Source organism: Zalophus californianus, chromosome 14 (genome assembly GCF_009762305.2).
Source record: "Zalophus californianus isolate mZalCal1 chromosome 14, mZalCal1.pri.v2, whole genome shotgun sequence".
In the NCBI taxonomy this organism is placed as follows: Eukaryota; Metazoa; Chordata; class Mammalia; order Carnivora; family Otariidae; genus Zalophus; species Zalophus californianus.
In genome coordinates, this window is record NC_045608.1 from 46,987,689 (window position 1) to 47,008,228 (window position 20,540).

At 41.1% G+C, this 20,540-nt stretch overlaps 1 protein-coding gene across 3 annotated transcripts; it reads left to right on the plus strand.

Annotated features, from left to right (window-relative positions):
- Positions 1-510: 510 nt before the first annotated feature.
- Positions 511-19,938, plus strand: HRH4 (histamine receptor H4). Of its 3 annotated transcripts, none has more exons than XM_027576401.2 (3): positions 511-562; positions 11,618-11,781; positions 17,273-19,938. In XM_027576401.2, the coding sequence occupies exons 1-3, from the start codon at positions 526-528 to the stop codon at positions 18,098-18,100; spliced, it is 1,029 nt and encodes a 342-aa protein (XP_027432202.1). In that variant the 5' UTR covers positions 511-525; the 3' UTR covers positions 18,101-19,938. The 3 variants fall into 3 exon arrangements, with proteins under 3 accessions (XP_027432202.1, XP_027432200.1, XP_027432203.1); XM_027576399.2 differs by lacking the exon at positions 511-562 and adding an exon at positions 3,830-4,121; XM_027576402.2 differs by lacking the exon at positions 511-562 and adding an exon at positions 11,227-11,528.
- The last annotated feature ends 602 nt before the right edge of the window (positions 19,939-20,540 follow it).

Sequence of the window (20,540 nt, forward strand, 5' to 3'; positions counted from 1 at the left end):
ATCTCACAGTATTGTGGGGCTCTCCCTATGACTGGATCCCCTTGGAATTTTAAACTCTGAGTTGTCTGCCCTGGTCCTCTAGCGATTCGTCAATTACAGTTCAGGTTTTCTTACCCTGGCACCAGTTTCTTAGTGTTTTCTGTTTTCAGACTTCCTGCTCTGATAACTCATCACTGTGTATTTGCTTGTCTGTCTTTCCAATCTTGAGGACAGCAGTTTGCCCTGTGTCCCTCCCTCTCTTATGCATCCAAGAAGAGTGGATTTTTTCAGTCTGGTCTGCTTTTTACTTAGTAGGGTGGAGTAGTGAATTCCAAGCTGCTTACATGTGGAATCAGAAGTTCTAAGACCATGTTTGCTTATGTTCCCTAACTTGTTTACATATAATCATAATGACCAGATTTTAAATGAAATTCTATACTTAAGACTGTGAAAAATCACGCTGTTCAGCTCTGTCATCTGCCAATTATGCTGTTGTGCTTTTTTTTTTAATTTTTAGAAGAGCTTAAATGAATCTACATTGTATGAATGCTAAAATGTGATTTAATATTGATCTTAAGTGCTGGTGAGTTTTCTTTTTAATATTGGCTTCCCTAATGATTTTATGTCTTGAATTTAAATGATTTCATGTCTTAAACCTTACATTCCTATTTCACAAGCTTGACATATACTTTATTTGATGTTTAAGATAGAAAGATATTGTTAAACTGAATGGAAAATAAGAGTATGGTACTTGCATAAGAACAGACATAAAGATCAATGAACTAGAATTGAGAATCAAGAAATAAACCCATATTTTATGGTCAGTTGATTTTCTACAAGGATTCCAAGGCAATTCAATGGGTAAAAAGTAGCCTTTCCAACAAATAGTGTCAACTTGATATCCACATGCAAAACAATGAAGTTGCACCCTTACCTCACACCATATATGAAAATTGGCTCAAATGTATCAAAGACCTAAATTTGAGAGCTAAAACTATAAAATTTATAGAAGAAAATATACTAGTAAATCTTCATGACCTTGGATTAGATAGTGGTTTCTTAGATGTGACACTGAAGGCATAAGCAATTAAAAATAATAAATAGGAATTCATCAAAATTAAAAACTTCTATGCTTCAAAGGACATTATTAAGAAAGTAAAAACAACACACAGAATGGGAGTAAATATTTGCAAATTGTATCCGATAAGGGTCTAGTATCTAGAATACATAAAGAAGTCTTTTTTTTTTTTTAAGATTTTATTTATTTATTTGACAGAGAGACACAGTGACAGAAGGAACACAAGCAGGGGGAGTGGGAGAGGGAGAAGCTGGCTTCCTGCCGAGTAGGGAGCCCGATGCGGGGCTTGATCCCAGGACCCTGGGATCATGACCTGAGCCGAAGGCAGACGCTTAATGACTGAGCCACCCAGGCGCCCCCATAAAGAAGTCTTAAAACTCAACAACAAACAACCCAACTGAAAATGCAGAATAGCTTCAGAAAGAAAAGAGCCTGGTCCTTCTACTTCCTCTTCATCCCTAAATTTAAAGCTGCTAGAAAACCTCTGCATGGTGATGGTTTTAGCCTCTTGTTTGTTAAAGGAGAGGGGACCTGTTGGGGACCTGCATGCAGAGTTCAGCTGGGTAAAGTTAAGTCTCTTGCTGTGTCCCTCTTGACATTAGCAAGATGAGTTTGTAATTCATCGTTCAATTGCCTTATATGTGCATGTCTTCAGTCACTAGAGGAGGCAGGGTGATATTTATTTCTGTTCTTAGTTATATGAGCATAATTAATGGATTAAGTTAAAGGATTTAATAATGCCAAAAGACCTTGGACCACTGGTCACAGTCCACTAAAATAAGTTCTTTAAATTCATTATTTAATAGCAAATTGCTAATTGATATATAAAAGCCTCTAGATGTTTAACAATCTTGATTAAAAAGGCTTAATTATGACTCTTTGAATGTTAAAGTCCATGATTATCAAACAGTCTTTGTGAATAGGTTCTACTGAATGGTGAACTCACCTATGAAGATTACTGATAAGAGACAGTTGATAGGATTTATTTATTTATCGTTTAAAGATTTATTTATTTATTTATTTTAGAGAGTGAGCGAGCGGGGGGAGGGGCAGAGCAAGAGGGAGAGAGAGTCCCAAGCAGACTGCGCTAAGTGTGGAACCTGATGTAGGACTCGATTTCACGACCCCAAGATCATGACCCAAGCCAAAACCAAGTCAGTCACTTAACTGACGGAGCCCCCAGGTGCCTCAAGATTTATTTTTTATATTTATGTTTATTTACAGAACTTGAATTTTTAAAGTATCATAAATACTTAAAAAAGAATAGTTAGACATACATCAGGAGTGATAGAAAAGGAAGTGCCCTGACACATAAATTATAGCAACTTGACACCAGTAAATTTAAATAAATTCAAATAGAGTAGCTGGCATGGAATTCTGAGCTACACACTTAGTCCACTCCATGTTCACACAAGGTAAGAGAATGAAATGTAGCCCAACACGATTTGTCATTCTTCTTTTTCCCAAAAGTTACCCACCTGGCAGTTCCCTTTTGTGAAGGCAATTCCCCACAACCTAAGACCACAAGGCAAGACCTCCAATTCTGTTGGATTGCTTGCTCTTCCCACATGAAATTACCAAAAAAAAAAAAAAAAAAAAGTCCAGATTATCATGCTCCGTCCATAAAATAAATCCTTGTTTACCTTCTGGGCCAACCCACTCAGTGCCCCTTCACAATCTTAACTGTCCTGCTTACAGTCATCTTGTTTACTTTTGTACCTTATCTTCTGCTACAGACCCAGTCAGCAATGTATTTATCAGCCTTTCTTTCCTTCCCCTTTCACACTGAATGCTCTCTAGCGCCTCCAGTTTAGAGACTGGAATCAAGAAATTACATTATACCAGGGCTGCCTTGCTTTTTTAATAGAAAGGCCTTCAAAGTTGACTGAGCATAAAAACTGGCTAGTTTGGAAAGGGACTTTGTAACTTTGGAAAGAATGTAAAAATTCCTAATGCCTCTTGTTAGTGAATTAATAATGAGTGAATGCAAAGGAGAATAAAGATTAGGGAGAGTGACAAATGGGGACAATTATTCGAGTTTTTAAAAAGATCGTTATCATTAATTTGCATGCCATGAATGAAAAATAATCAAATCAACCTTAAGTTAAATCTGTGTAATGTGTATTTTATTTTTATCAGCTACATTTTTAAAACAATCACAAGCACCACCTTACACGCAAGACTTCCGGCTTATGTACAGTTAAAATATGTATATTATATAGCAGCTCTGCAGCAGAGTCCTGTCTAGTACTTCCCAACTCTCAGCTTCATGCCCACTCTCTGCTCCGTGCCCTGGAAACTCACAAAAGACAGTAAGCAGGGACAACTGCAGAGCTGACCTCATTTTCTCCCCTTTACTCAGGGATCACTGTCCTTCACTGCCTGATGTCCGGTGCCTTGAAAACCATTGTTTCAAATAGTCTGTCCAGTTTTTTGTTTGTGTCAGATGGGATGGTGAATTCAGCCTGTGGTACTCCATCATGGTCGGAAGGGAATCTTTAACTAGATCTCTAACAGCTGAAAAAATAAATCTCACAGGAGCCCAATTTCTTACCTTTCCACTGAATCAATTATGTTTCACATATATTATGTAATATTGCTCTATTAAGGGGGGATGGTTAAATCACATTCAAATGTTTACAACAGAACATCTCACTAGCTTTGGGAAAATACTTTTTCAGTGTCAGTTAAAGGGAGACTGTTATCACAAGCTTGCTTTATCAAGAATCAGGAAGTACAGTGAAATCAGCATTAGATTTTGAAAAATACTGTTATGAGCAGGAGGCTATATATATTAGGTATCCGACTGGAAAACATACTTGTCAGAATTGTCTTGCTGGATTAATTTCTTCATCATTTGATGTGATGTCAGCCACTAACAGCACGGGGGCAACTACTTTGCCACTAAGCACCCGCGTTACTCTAGCATTTTTAATGGGCTTACTAGCTTTTGCTATAATGCTGGGAAATGCTGTGGTTATTCTAGCTTTTGCGGTGGACAAAAAGCTGAGACGTCGAAGTAATTACTTTTTCCTTAACTTGGCCATTGCTGACTTCTTTGTTGGTAAGTTACATATCTTTATTTCAGATCATCTTTTCCAATTATAATCTATTTCTAAAACCTTAAATTAGCTTTCTTTTCTTTTTTTTAAAAATAAGCTTTTGTTATTTCAAGGGACTGTGTAGAATTGGGGATGCTAAAAACAAAAGTTTAAGGATTAAAGTTCTGGGGAGGCTATATGGCACTTTAGGGGAAGAGTTTATATGTGTAAATCAGGTTTGTAGGAGAATTTTCGTTTGACAACAGTTTATTTTCTTTTTGTAGAATAAAAATAAGTCCAGAATAGTTCTAAAATTGCTTTAGTCTAAGAGTTACTTGTTTCTGGAGCTATTTTTCTTGTATGTTTAGGTTTATAAGTCTGTGTAGAAATGTCAGTTGATGATACTGCTTTATCGGAGCTTCTAGTATAATTTAACTTGTCATTGTCTATAGCTACATAAATATTTCATTTATTTTACGGTGAAACAAAACTCATGAAATACGTATTTTATTGCCTGGAACATAGGGTTGCTCAACAAATGTTAGTCCTCTTCTCTTTTGATTTCTCTGCAGATAGGTGTAAACTCAAACCAAGGTCACAAATGATAGTAGATTTACCCCATCATGGTGAGGACTATTAAGTACTCAAGGATGATTAGATAATGAGATACATAGAAAACTAAGTTAGGCTCTTTCTTTGGTAAGGTTGCAATGTAGGAGAGTGAATTAAGAGAAGCTCACAAGCGATTGTAACAGTATAGAGTATGATGTGAGAACCACAGAGACATACCGAGTGCTATGGGTACTCAGAGGAAGGAGAGAGCACATTTGGTTAGTGGGTAGCAGCATCTGAAATGAACTTCAAAGGATGGGCAGAATTTCCATAGGGAGAGATGGAGAGGAGTATTCCAAGAATCAGCAAAGACATGCTGGTAGAAAATCATTGTGTACATCTTCCTAAATGTGAGCTCCTGGCTGGCTGTATGGGATCAGCAGGGGATAAAGTTGGAGTAGTTAGAATCTATATAATGAAGGCCCTTGAATACTAGTGTGTCTGGATTGGAGGTTACTCAACAGTCAATGCGGAGATCTGGATTTTTAAAGTAGGTGAGAGATCCGATGGATCGAATCTTTACCTTAGAGGCATTAATGGGGATGTAGCAGGTGAGAGAAGAGCAGGCAGCCGCTTGGCTTCAGAAACATTCCTGCAGGGGCGCCTGGGTGGCTCAGATGATTCAGCGTCTGCCTTCCATGATCCCAGGGTCCTGGGATCGAGCCCCACATAGGGCTCCTGGCTGAGCCTGCTTCTCCCTCTCCCTCTGCCTCTCCCCCTGCTCATGCTCTCTCTCCCTCTGTATCTCTGTGTCTCAAATGAATAAATAAAATCTTAAAAAAAAATTCCTGCAGGTCTAGGCACAAGTCATATGTTAAGGCTCTGAACTACTGTGGGGAGAGTGGACAGGAAGTTGGGGAGGGAGGCAGAGCTGCAAGGTGGGGTGGTTGGGCAGGAGAAAGAAAAAAATGAGATAAAGATTAAGTTCTGGGGACAAGAAAAATATGGCACAATTGGTAACTCCAGGTAACTCACATTAACAACTTGAGGTAGATCCTTCTACATCATTCTCTATAATCACAGAAACAGGTATAACTATATGACTATTTTCATGCGAACAGAGAGAATATTCTGCTATAAATATACTTATCCCTCTTTGCCTTCTTCACAGAACTGTACAACTTTTAGATAATACTTAGGGCTTACAGTCGATTCTGTATTTTGACTAACTCAAAGGGAGTGGTGGTAGGGAGAGATGGGGTGCAACTATACCCAACGGAGTGAGCCTGAGGCCTGAAACTTTTGAATAAAGATGGTACTAGATAAGAACAGAGTGGTTCCTCGTGTGGCCCAGTGGAAGCACCAGGGCAGGCCCCACGATCATGGGCTTGGGCACCACAGTTTAAAGATGTGGTGTGTCTCGGGGAGATGTTCCTGCAGATGTAGATGGGGGTCCCCTGCCACCAGCAGGTGGATGGAAAAAGAAATGGCTTTGCTGCTGATGAGAGAAATCGAACATAAGCCAGAATCTCTCTCAATCTGCCAGTCTCCTCCTTCACATTTCCCCTGCCCCCTGCCAGCTTCATCCAGAGGTGCACTTACTTAACAGTATTTGCCACAATGCTATCAGAATCAGGGCAGTCTCTGAGAACTTTCTGTCGCAAGACTGGAGTTTTGTGTGTTGAGGCTGTCCTTTTTCCTTAGCCATGCTCAGAAGTGGGCTTTTTGGCTCTGAGCCTGCAGGTTTGTGACAGTGGTTCTGGGCCAGGGCAGAACTCATGAGAGTTTTCCTGTAATTGTATGGCGGCCATTCTTCATGTTCTTGCTCAGGAGACCTCGAGCTCCAGAACCATGTGGTAATGGCCTGGAGCATCGCATGTGCTAGGTATTGGGGGTTTTAGCTGAACGCTCTCTTCTCACAGGTTTTAAAACTGGCCTCTAATCAAAAATCTAAATTTGTGGCACCTGAGTGACATCCCAGGCTGAATGTAGGGTTGGCAAGCAAAGTTTTATCGAGGAGAAATTCCAGTACCAGCTACAGTGATATGAATATATGTCATCTGCACACTATTCCAAAAAAAAAAAAGTCATCTGCACACTATTTAAAAAAATCAGCTATCTCTATATATGGATATCTATAAAATTGGTATCACATGACTAATATTTCCGTCTATGGGTCCCTTCTTCACAACTACGTGTGTGGGCATTTCTGGCCTACAGGACCATGTGACAGATGGCCAGGCAGGATCTGCAAGGACAGAGGTGGTTGGGGCTGACAGAATCTGAACCATGTTTTCAGAGGGCAAAGTTTATCTTTAGTCCCCTCATGCCTCAGTTCAGGACTCTTCTTTTCCCCGTCAGTTAGCTCGGGCTGCCATAAGAAAATACCCCAGTCTGGGTGACTTAATGGCAATTGACTTTCTCATGGTTCTGCAGGCTGAGAAGTCCCAGATCAAGGTGCCAGCAGATTTGGTTCCTGGTGAGGACTCTCTTCCTGATTTGTAGGTGGCTGCCTTCTCCACGTGTTCTCATGTGGCCTTTCCTCTGAGTGTGCATGGAGGGAGCGAGCAAGCAAGCTCGCCGGTGTTTCTTCTTATAAGGACACTAATCCTGTTGGGTTAGGGCTCCATTCTTATGACTCATTTAACTTTACGTCCTTGTAGGCCCTATCTCTAAGTGCAGCCACCCTGGGGGGTAGGGCTTCTACATATGAATTTCAGGGGGACACAAACATTCAGTCCATAACACCTTCTATGCCCTCACCATTATCCACACATTCCCCTGTTGGCCCAAAGAATTCACTGGGGCTTTTAGCTCCGCCCCCAACTTTTGATTGTCATTTTCTCATGGAAGATGTAGCTTCTTAGCTGGCTTTGGAAAGAAAGGGCAAGACCAGACTGGTGGTAATTTTCAAGCAAACTGGGCTTTCCCATTCTCATCTATTCATTCATCCAATACTGGTTTATTTGCAGACACTCTTTGAGGTGGTGGGGATAGAGCAATGAAAATAGGGACAAAATTCCCAGTCCTCATGGTGCTTCTATTTCTACTGGGGTGGGTGGGGTGGGGAGACACATAATAACATAAATAAGTGAATAAAATTGTATAGCATTTTAGACAATGATCATTGCTAGTGAGAAAAACCAGCAGGGAAGAGGGAGAGAAAGGGTGCTGGACATGGAGGTTGCCATTTAAATGTCAGGGGTAGGGCTCATTGGTCAGGACACATCAGAGTGAATAGAAGGAGCTCTCTGAGGGAAGGGCATTTCCTGCTAAGGAAAGCGCAAGGATCTGAGGGGTGCATGTGTGGTGTATTTGAGGCCAGAGGAACTGGGGTAGAGGGAGTGAGGGGAAGAGGGAGTAGCAGGAGGTGAGACAGGAAAGGTTGAGTGGGGCAGGCTGGGGTGAACAAGTGGCCTGGGTTCTCACAGGGCTTTTCTTTTCATCCGTCTTTTTTCTTCTCTCCTCCCCCTGTTCCTTTACCTCCTTGTTTTTATTTCTTCACTGCCTTCTCTCTTTTTTAAAAATTTTTAACGATTTTATTTATTTATTTGATAGAGACAGACAGATAGTGACAGAGACAGCGAGAGAGAGCACAAGCAGGGGGAGAGGCAAAGGGAGAGGGAGAAGCAGACTCCCCGCTGAGCAGGGAGCCCGATGTGGGGCTCGATCCCAGGACCCTGGGATCATGACCTGAGCCGAAGGCAGACGCTTAACCGACTGAGCCACCCAGGTGTCCCTTCACTGCCTTCTCTTAATATAGTTTGTTTTCTCTTACTCTCCACCCCCAGCCTCCTTAATATGTCATGCCAAAGCATTATTGCTCTTTTCAAGAAACGAGCTCTTAGTTTTACCTCTCAAGTCCGTTTGACCCAGAAGCATGATTCCAGAGTGGAAGTTATAGAAACACTTCAGAGTGCATATATCCTAGAAATATTTCTGATTCAGTTTTTGAAATTCCTTTGGAATAAGCCACAAACATCTCCACCACTCAACAAGACAGAGGATCCGAGCATGACATTTGTGCTAAAATACCATGTAGAACATGAGGTGACAGCAGAGTTTCATTAAAGCCAAAGGAATGGGGGGGCGCCTGGGTGATTCAGTCCGTTAAGCCATTAAACTGCTGCCTTTTAGCTCAGGTCATGATTCTGGAGCCCGCGTAGGGCTCCCTGCTCAGCAGGGCATCTGCTTCTCCCTCTGACCCTCCCCCCATCTCGTGCTCTCTCTCTCTCTCACTCTCTCCCTCAGATAAATAAATAAAATCTTAGGGAAAAAAAAAGCCAAAGGAATAGGACTACAGCCTGTTTTAAACTGCTCTCTCAAGCAGCTCCTAAAATTTTGAACACACCCAGACACACCCTTCCTCTTTCATCTAATTCAGAAAATGTGTGGACAAGATTGTTGAACTCATACCCTCTCTTTAATGTTTAAATGGACTGTGGTGTCTGTAATGCAAATGATTACTGGTGTTGGAGAAAATTAGCGTGCCTGCGTGCGTGTGCGTGTGTGTGCGTTGTGTGTGTGTGTCTGTGTCTGTGTAAAATACTCATGTCGGGAATACTGGACCGAAGCCACAACTCTGGGCCAAAATATGATACATATCTCTGTTTTGAAGATACTTTGACTTATCTCAAGTGATTTATCTCAGATACTTTATCTTATTTATTTACCTATTTTATATCATAAGCATGTGCATGCGTGCACCCCTTTGAGATGGAAGGCCCCATAAGGAAGCTTGGTTATCATTAAAAATATAACCAAAACATGAAACAAGCAGGCAATTTGAACTACATATAAGAACTGACCACACAACTCCTCTATCTCAATGATGCCTTGTCTCTCATCTTTGTACGTGAACTTAAGGTACAGAACACTCAAGTCTGCATTCCCTTTCACTGGTGCTGAAACCACACCTCATTGGTTATATCCTCATGTCATCTGGTTTTGGGAGAATGCAGGGTTTCCTTCATCCTTCCCTTTCCTTCTCCTTTCTTTCTTTTTTTTTTTAAGATTTTATTTATTCATTTGAGACACAGATACAGAGAGAGAGAGAGCATGAGCAGGGGGAGAGGCAGAGGGAGAAGCAGGCTCCCTGCTGAGCCAGGAGCCCGATGCGGGACTCGATCCCAGGACTCTGGGATCATGACCTGAGTGAAGGCAGACGCTTAACCATCTAAGCCACCCAGGCGCCCCTCCTTCTCCTTTCTTTTGCCTTTACTATTGTTCTTCATGATAGGCTAATTTGATTTTCATATGAAAATAGGAAATCTTGCCAAGTGCCTGATAAAATATGAAGATTCTTACTGAGCTTCCTCTTTTTTTTTTTTAAAGATTTTATTTATTTGACAGAGAGAGTGAGAGTGCACAAGCAGGGAGAGCAGCAGAGGGAGAGGGAGGAACAGGCTCTCCGCTGAGCAGGGAGCCCGCTGCGGGACTCGATCCCACGATCCTGGGATCACGACTGGAGCCGAAGGCAGACACTTAACCATCTGAGCCACCCAGGTGCCCCCTCACTGAGCTTTCTCTTAATAGGTTATATACTCAGTGAGTAGTGTCACCTGTCTGAAATGTCAATACAAGGAAGAACTCCAACAAAACTAAAGGAAAGGGGCTCAGTTTAGTCATTTTTCATAATTAAGCTATTTCTGTGCAGAGCTGAACCACTTAAATATTTGTTCACTTAGTGAAGTGTAGTGGTTCAAGTCAGGAGTCCTGACATCACACTGCCTGGTTTCAAAGCCAATCTTCCACTTATTAGCTGAGTGGACCCTGGGCAATTACGTCTCTGTTTTGAGCTTTAGGTTCTTTATCGGCTAAGTCAGCATGGTTTCTACCTCAGTTTCTATGAACGTTAAATGAGGTGACATATGCAGTAGACATAGCACAATGTCTGGCATGTGGTAACTGCACAATACATATCAGCTGTTACTAATTTATTTAAGTTAAATGTGGGAGCCACTGGTCAGCTCTCAATGTTGTGAAAAATACAAGGATCAACTTGGAATACAGTTTCAGCCCTCAGGAGAAACAAGTGAAAGGATGACAGAGATGAAAAGTAGAATATATTTATACATGAGAGAGAAAGGGAAGAGCAAAGTGCCAGCACTGTGCAAGTGAGAAGGGGTCACTTCTGCCAAAGTAGTTCCAAGAAAGATAACAAAGAGGAAGTCCTTTTTGTGAACTGAATGAAGAATGAGAAGGAAGTAATTAGACTTCTCAGTAGAAGAGAGGAGGCTATTCTAGGAAAGAAGAATGCTGTTGGCAAAGGACATGTGAAACTATGGGCTATGTTTGGGGGAGGCTGGCCCATCCTCTCTGGGTTGGATTATGAACATAAAGATGACTTGTTCAATCAGAGAAAGATAATTATCATATGGTTTCACTCATATGTGGAATATAAGGAATAGCTCCAAGGATCATAGAGAAAGGGAGGGAAAACTGAGTGGGAAGAAATCAGAGAGGCGGACAAACGAAGAGAGACTCTTGACTCCGGGAAACAAACCGAGGCTTGTGGAAAGGGAGGTGGGTGGCGGGATGGGATAATTGGGTGATGGGCATGTGATGTGATGAGCACTGGGTGTTATACGCAACTAATGAATCATTGAACATTGCATGAAAAACTAATGATGTATTATATGTTGGCTAATAGAATTTAGAAATAAAAAAAGGAAAACAAAAAGACTTATGCTGTATATGTTTGGAAATGCGGGTCAGGACCTGAGCCTAATTTGGAACGTAATAAGGAAACATAGGATACTTACGACAGCCATTGTAAAAATGGTATTCAAAGAATGTGTAGGAAATCAGTCCTGAGTTTTGTTGATGAAACACAATGAATTTCTAAATTATAATCAAGCCACTTTTGGTCAATTCAGGTATGTCATTGTGTTTTATGCCTGTGTCTCTTTGTATTCGTTGACATGAGTTTTGTGTTTTTATTTTGCCTTATTTTTTCCTTATACAGGTATGATCTCCATCCCTTTGTACATCCCTCACACGCTGTTTGATTGGGACTTTGGAAATGGACTCTGTGCATTTTGGCTCATTGTTGACTATCTTTTGTGTACAGCATCTGTGTATAACATTGTTCTCATCAGCTATGATCGGTACCAGTCAGTCTCAAATGCTGTAAGTCAAAACACTCACTCACCTTCTTTAGAAGGTGACATACTTGTGCATTTTGCATCCCCAAGCAGAAATTGTTATAAGTGTAATTTTTTGTTTAGTTGGCCAACCTTAGAGGAGCCTGATTATCCTTCTATTATTTGGTGCTAAGTTTTCATTGGCCCTTAGTGAACAATTTCTGTGTGTGATTTGGCTAAGTCACTCACTCCCCTACGTGCCACTAGCGTGGGAAGGCTGTCAGAGAAAATCCAAGGCAAGTTGTCGGAAGTGGTATACTGAGTCCACAGTAGATTGGATATACATGTGAGTCACAGTAGACTTATCGAGTCCATTCCTTACACAAACTAAGACCTGAATATTTTCCTCAGGTGGTACCTGGTGGGCAAGTAGAAAGATGCCCAGACTTTTGAATGTCATGAGAAAATCAACTGTGAATGGCCAAAGGAGAAAAGACAGTATACAGAGAAGCTGTAGGTTAGACAGTGGGACCAGCCTGGGAGATCAAGTCCCAGTGCCAGTGTAGGATCCATGCCAAGAAAGTCTGAATGGACCCAAGATTTGGAATCTTGGTTTCAACAAGTTAGTGACAGTTCTTAAGCAAGCTAAATTTATCAGCAATAGAACAAGGGGAAAAACAAGGCAGATACTGTCAGTATGGGGCAGTAATCTGAAGTCTTCGAGACCTAGATGGGAAACCTCTTTCACTCTTGAGTCCCAGGACCCACATCTTTGGGGGATGCGACTGTGTGCAAGGGATTTTGCTAAGTGCTGGGATACAGAAATGAAACATCAGTCTCCACTTTTGAGGAGCATAATAGGCTAATGTGGAGACAGATCCAGAAACAGATGGGTTCAGTACCATGGACTAGGTGTGGTGTTGGAGGTATTGAGAGGCCAGGGACAGCTTTGGCTTGGGAGGACTGAGCAGCTCGGAGCAGAAGGGTTGGGAGGGTATATTGCAGAAGGCAAGGATCAGCTGCAGGAACAAAGATGAGGCTCAAATAAGATAGAAATTTATTTTCCTCTCAACATTCCAGGAAAGCCTTTTCTCCAGGAACTCATCCAGGGACCTAGGCTAACAGGGTGGTTCTACACCTTCTAGGGCAGGGGTCAGCAAACTTTTTCTATAAAGGAACCTATGGTCTCTGTTGCAACTGCTCAAATCTGCCATTATGGCACAGAAAGAGCCAAACATAATATGTTAAAGAAAAAAGGAATGATTCGTTCATTGTGTTCCAATATAAATGTATTTATCCAAACAGGTGGTGGGCCACATTTGTCTCAGGGACAGTAGTTTGCTGACCCCTGCTCTAGGTCATTATTCTCCTCTGCATGGTCAAGACCAGGTTGCTGCCACTCCAGGTTCTAGAAAGGATGGGTAAAGGGCAGAAGTCCAGGGCAAGGGGTTTTCTTTTTTTTTTTTTTTTTTTTTAAAGATTTTATTTATTTATTCATGAGAGACAGAGAGAGAGAGAGAGAGAGAGAGAGAGGCAGAGGGAGAAGCAGGCTCCCAAGGAGCAGGGAGCCTGATGCGGGACTCGATCCCAGGACCCTGGGATCATGACCTGAGCCGAAGGCAGACGCTTAACCATCTGAGCCACCCAGGCGCCCAAGGGGTTTTCTTTTAACCAAGTAGTGCAGAATCATACAATCATTTCCACTCACATTTTACTGGTGACATTTGGTCACATGGTCTCCCATCTCACTGCAACAAAAGCTGGGAAATGTGGTCTCTAGCTGAGCTGCCGTATTGTCAGAAAGAAGGGGGGAAAGAATGTGTTGGGACATCCAGACACTTGGCCTCGGGTACGTCATTGGCACCAGAGTCCACTGCAGTTGGTACTAGACAAACTATGGAGAGAGCGCAGATCAGCTTGGATGAGCAATTCAGATGCCTATAAGCTCATGCTTTTCAAATTGCAGCTTATGATCCGTTATTGAGTCATGAAGTCAGTTCAGTGGGTTGTGACCACCTTTTTTTAAAACGAAAAAATACAGAAAAAAACATAGTAAAACAGAATAAAAACAGAGTACAAAATATCAGAGTGCCAGGTACGTAATAAATGTAAGTATCATTTTATGAGTACTTCTGTCTGTGCACTTAGTGATGATATAAAATGTATTTCTTAGTTTGAGTTCGTCAAAATGTTCGAAAAAGAGTGCTCTAATTCATAATCTTTCCCATTGGTGCTGAAACATTTACTTTTTTTTTTCTGGGTTAGCATTTCTTTTTAGTCTTCACTGGGTGTTCCTAGTTAGTGTTTGCTAGGACATCCCTTTGCTGGATGTCCGAGCCCTTGGGTCTACCTCAGTTGTGTGCAAAGGTAAGAGAGAGCTTGTACAGTTGGGAAAAATGTGTAGAAGTCACACAGACATGAGGACTGATGTCCAGAGAGAAAATGAGTGCGTTTGTTTCCCAGTCTTGCCCTGAGGAACTCCTCCTGGCCACGCAGGCTCTAAATTTGGTGAGGGTTGGGTCGGCTGGATCCAAGATCCTTAGTATATAAGCACGGAGTCAAGTGTGTAACAAGAGCTCCACACCCCAGCGCATGGATGCTTGCAAAAGGGGCGCTCAGGCAGCTCTTGGGCCTTTGTTGGCGAAGAGTTCCAAGGCAGCAGTGTGAGCCAGGAAGCCCTCAAAGGCCACTGAAGCTTGTAGGAAGTGGTTGTGGGGAAGCCGAGCTCTTGCTGTAGTTCAACGTGGAGAGACAGTATGATAAGTCCGGATCATGGGCTGGGCCTGGGAAATGGAAATCTGACAATAATTTGGAAAAGGAAGGCCGAGTGCAGATGGCAGTGTGTGATTACAGTGCTCAGACACATTTTCTGGAGGGGCAGATTTCTGTGTGGCTGAAGCAAGAGTAGGTGGGGGAAAGTAGCACAGTGTAGTTGGAAGGAGTAGGAATTCAAATGTATGCAGAATTAAGATAGTAAGTGGAGAGAGTTTTTTTTTTTTTTTTTTTTTTTTTTTTTTTACCTGAAGATGAAGAGGGAAGCTTGAGAATAAAACGAGACCATGAGAAATATAGTTGCTGGGGGCTGGCTAGATTCCTAGGACTGCTGTATTTAAGTATTGCACATTGGGTGGTTTAAGACCACAGAAACTTATTCTCTGGAATACATTTAATGTTTGGAGACCTGAAGTCCCAAATCAAGGTGGAGGCAGGGCGATGCTCTCTCTGAGGCCTCTAGGGCTGCCTGTTCCATGCCTTTCTCTTAGCTTCTAATATTATCAGCCATCCTTGGCATTCCTTGGCGGTCCTTGCCTCGTAGATATGTCACTACAGTCTCTGCTTCCATTGATACAGGGTATTCTCCCTGTCTGTTTGTGTCTTTCTCATAAGGACAACAGTCATATTGGATTAGGGCTTACTGAATATGACCTTATCTTAACTTGATTATATCTGCAAAGACCCTACTTGCAAATGAGGGCATGCACACAGGTACCGGGACTTAGGACTTCAACCTATCTCTTTGGAGGACACAATTCAACCTGCAACAGGCACTTAGGATGGCTCTGCAATGCCATCTCATTATTAACACCAGCAAGTTCCGGGGGCTGCCCTCCCTTATAAAAGAAACCCGATTGACAGAGTGTTTGGATATCTTATTGGGGCTGGAAAGGAAGCAGGATAAGAAGCAATATCCTGAATAACGAACATATTCTGTCATGGGTGGAGTACTTGGCCATTGATTGATGTCAGGAAGGCCACTGCAACTGGCTTGGGCCTGGATTCAAGCAATGCTTGAGCTATCTGTCAAAAATGCTACCCGAAGATGAAGACATGGGTATCATCTTCTCAATTCCCTTGGATGTCCATTATCCCATTTGACCTTATGCATAATAGAAAAGAGATCACTTTCCAGCATATTGCATCACATCATTACAAAGGCTGAACAGAGCAATTAAAAAACTAAATTCAGTTTTATGACCATCTGGGTATTGTTACCATCTTCATAATCATTAGATTTAGTGCAAGAGGTGTATTAATTAGTGGCATGAGAAGCAGAAGGCAAAAAAGCGTATTGTATATGGGAACTTGTGGTCAGCACCATATGCATTTTAGCTTAGCCTCAGAAATATCAGTAATTTGGAGGAAAAAAAAACCCACTTCCCTGCAGTTTTTAAAAATAACTTTTTTTAAAAGCCTGCTTCCTCTTACCTCCAGCCAGTCGGTGAGCCCTTCCCAGCCTGCACAATCCATCAAAGAAAGACAGGGCTGGGCATTGTTGTACTGTTTAATAAAAATGAGAAAACACTGTAGCACAAGATTTAAAAACTCACAGAGAAAATAGTACATGAGCGATGGTGGAAAGAGAGGCATGTTCCAGTTTCATGGGGGAAATCATTTCCTTTCCCTTGAGTGAGGAAATCAGAGAAATATGTAATATATGAGCTGGAAGGAACCTTATTGACCTAAAAGAAGCTTAGGGACATTGTCTGTTCCAGATCCCCTCAAAAAAATTCCTGGTTCATGTGTTCATCCCTCATATAGGGTGGGTGACCTTTTAAGCTTCTTATAGAAGATATTTTTAAAGATTTCAGGATCTATTGAAGATCATGGGTCCTGAGAACTGAGAGCAATCCTTACTCCTAGAATCTCATTTTCCCTTATAGAAGCTAGTCTTTGTGACCAAGCAGACCTAGAACATTCTTTACTCTTTAAAAAAGACTGTGGTACTTGCCATGGCTGTGTCTCTCGAAGTGGCTGACCACCACACCTTTGGCACCATTTTTGTTGAGTGGAAATATTTATAGAAAGAAATGATTTGGTAATGCTCAGTAACATTATGCTATTTCTCCATAGCAGGTTTAGACTTTTTTGGGGTGGGGGTCATCTTCTTGGGAGTGATGTAAGAATTCTGTCTTTTTGAGGCCACTGTGAAATCTCAGGATAAACTACAGAGTAGATTCTTCCTGAATATTAGAATCAAGAAAGCCAGTGGCTTTCAAACTTGTTTGACCCTGGGAGAAATGCATTCGATAGTGGAGTTCAGTACATGTGTTTCTCTCTCTCTCTCTCTATGTATATCTACATTCCCAAAGCCAAAGTTTCATCAAACAATACATACCCTTACGATTGTGAGGCACTCTGACCTTGAGCGCTCTATTCCATTCAAAGAAAAATGCTGATCATGACCCAGCTGGCAGATTGTGAAACACTGTGAAAAGGGGCACCCCGTTTCAGCTGTTTTCCGATTCAGATTAGTGTCAGTGGAGTCGGAAACATGGCATTCTTATTTTAGATATTGATCTTAACATTTACTAGAATGTCAGAGGTTTAACCTTGAAGATTACAGATTCCGTCTGGAAGGTCTTGGAGAAAGCCTGCAGCGGCAACTGAACCCTCTGTCCTGGCCCATATCATGTGACCCAGCGCCAGGTAGCTTCCCTACCTCTTGCATACCCCTGAAACGACCGAGGGCCTGTGATATGCCTTCTGCAACAAACATATGTTCGTTATATTGAAATAATTTATTTGGTCTTTTTTAGGTATCTTACAGAGCTCGACACACTGGGATCTTGAAGATCGTGGCTCTGATGATGGCTGTCTGGGTACTGGCCTTCTTAGTGCATGGGCCAATAATTCTAATTTCAGAGTCTTGGAAGAATTCCAGTTGGAGAGTCTTGGAGGAGAAGGCTTGTGAACCTGGATTTTTTACCATATGGTACATCCTCGCCATCTCGTCTTTCTTTGAATTCCTGGTCCCAGTCTTTGCAGTGGCCTATTTCAACATGTACATTTACTGGAGCCTGTGGAAGCGTGGCAATCTCAGCCGGTGGCAAAGCCAGCCCACACTCCCTTCTCCTGTCTCTCCCAGTAACTGGGGATCCTCACTCAGGGGTGGACTGTTTTCAAGAACATCTCTTCCTGAACTGAAGGAAACAGCACCATCTACGAAAAGACATGAAAGAAAGAACAGTCTCTTGTTCTCTTTAAGAGCCCAGATGAATGGCAGTATAATTGCTTCCAAAATGGCTTCCCTCGCCCATTCTGATTCCCTGTGTCTTCACCAAAGAGAACATATTGAACTATTCAGAGCCAGGAAATTAGCCAAGTCACTGGCCATTCTCTTAGGTGTTTTTGCCTTTTGCTGGGCTCCCTATTCTCTGTTCACGATCATTCGTTCAATTTACCCACTAGACCAGCGTCCTCAAATAGTTGGGTATGAAATCACGTTTTGGCTTCAATGGCTCAATTCCTTTGTCAATCCTTTCCTGTATCCGTTGTGTCACAGGCATTTCCAGAAGGCTTTCTCGAAAATACTTCGTATGAGAAAGCAATCCATATCATCACAAAATCAGTCAATGTCCTCTTAAAGATAACTTTATCCTTTGTAAAAATTTTAGTCTTAATCTCACCTACAGGAATTTGATCTGACTTTCAGTTTGCCCTTTCCACTCTGCCAGGAAAGTCCATAAAATTGTAACACTTGAAAACTTAAAAAAAAAAAAAAATTGAAGCCTGGAAGTCAAGGGAAAATTATCCTGGTGAATAATAATAGTACAATTAGAAATAGATGACAATGTTTTTGTAAACTCATAGCCAAAAATGCACTGTACTTTTCTTACTCATTGCCGCTTCCTTGTCTTTTAGATCTTGATATCGCATTGATGGTGAAAGTTAAGAGTTCTTGTTTTCTTTCCAAGTTCGGTGTTTGCTATAGCCTTAAGTGAATTTCCCTTTTTATTTTATAGTGATGAAAAATTGTAAAGTTTTAAGGCCATTTTCCCTAAAGTGTACAATGGAAAAGGGGGCTATATTGCCCTCTTTGCTGGAGGTGGGCGTTATGATCAGTGGGCAGGTGTGTTGAGGTTTGAGTTGTCAGAAGCAGGGAGTGGGTGTGCCCAGATAGAAAAGTGGAAGGCATGTGTACTTCCGGACTCTATGTTCCTGATCCCAGGAAAGGAGGAAGTGTGGGGAAGGAAGAGCAGGTAACTGCAGCTCTCAGAATCCTCCAGGGCCGTTATCTGGGAGGCTCGGCAATCACAGGATGAGCGAGTAAGGGACGGACGAGATCATCCTCTGGTTGAAAGGATGGCTTTCCTTTTTTCCTTCCCGCCCTCTTCTTCCAACTTCCGCATTGGCTAAGACTGCTGTGAGAAAATATGGAAGAAAAGAGAAAGGCTAAGAGATAACAAAAGGACTATGTGATTCAACTTGATGTACCTGGCATAACATTCACAGAACTAGTGGATGTCAATAATTATTAATAAAGTATACTTCTGTATTTATTTGATGTCTTTAACTTGTATGCAGCGCTCAGAGCGATGCCTTTGTATGCAGTTAATGTAGGTTATACCTTGCTGATGAGTCACATTTTCTTAGTCTGGTGACATTTTTTTCTTTTTGCCATTATGAATTTTTCTTCTTCCTCCCCCTCCCCCGCCTCCTTCCCCTTGTGTTCTTTGCGTGTCTTTGTCATAACAGTTCATTTTGATTTTGGTTCATTTCCTCTCTCCTACAAGTTTTTATTAGCGTTTGTTTTATAACTTCTCAGAGTTCCTATACAGTTTAGTCATTTTCATATTTCTTAGACCTTTCAAATCTTGGTTAAATTCAAACACTAAAATACGAAAATCCTTTAAGTACATAAATGATTAGATATGCCCATAATTTTTATGCATACTTATGCCTTGCATTAAGTCCCAAATAGGAGATACACGATTAACATTCAATAGTAATCTTGAAAATTCGAGAAATAAACCCTCATAAATATGCAAGTTTTTATAAAGTTACTTGTCAGCTATTGTTTTTGACATTTATAAATTAGCAGTTGTGGATTTCATGTGATCACTGGAGGCTCGAATATTCATTGAATGGTGTGGCTCCATGAAAACTTTTTCTGATTGAACCCTAGCGGAAACATGCCTAAATATTCATATGTATTTTCTAAAATATAGAAAATATAATATATATTGTATTTCATTCAAAGATGTCATCAGTGTAAAACATACTGTTACTTTATTTATCACTATAAAAGAAAATGCTGCAAATTGTCTATGAAACAATACTTTAAAAATCACATTGCTAGGAAGTCTCATTCTGATTTCAGAGTTGTTGAAAGGTGAGCAATATGTGTCTCGGAAGTGATAAAGTATGATACATTTATGATGAATGAACAGAATAAGGCTAATCCTCTGTGAAATGAGTTTGAATAAATAAATACTTTTGATGGAAAATTCACATATTCGTTCAACGAACGTTTATTAGGGGTCCATCATGTGTTAGTTACTAGTATACTGTAAAGACGCCTATGAACCTTGTTGATTTAGTTCCCTTGGGGTAGGAATTTTACTCTGGGGTTCTCTTACCACGATGCTAGGCACCCCATAGGTGCTCAGTAGATATTTACAGAAAAAGCATGCATTAGGCATTTTCCTTAAAAATAGAATATAAATCCTAGGTTTAAAATCCAAGCCTTTTAAATTTGCCCTGGAGGAACTTTAAAATATGTTTTTCATTATAAGAAAAGTAATATGTAGTAATCATAAAAAGAAAAGACAGTAATAAAATAATTCCTATACCCAAGAAACAGACATAATTATTAGTTTGGTATAGGTGTTTCCAGGGGGAAAAATAACATAATTCCATTTTTTAGAAACACGTGTTTATATATCTAAACTTCTCACAATCTCCTCGGGTGAATTTTGCCCTAAAATGAAGGCTCCTATTCTAGTATGAGTAATTACTGTATCCTTCCCACAAATGGAGCTAGCTTATAAATACTTATTAAATTTTAAATAAAAAATAATTCAT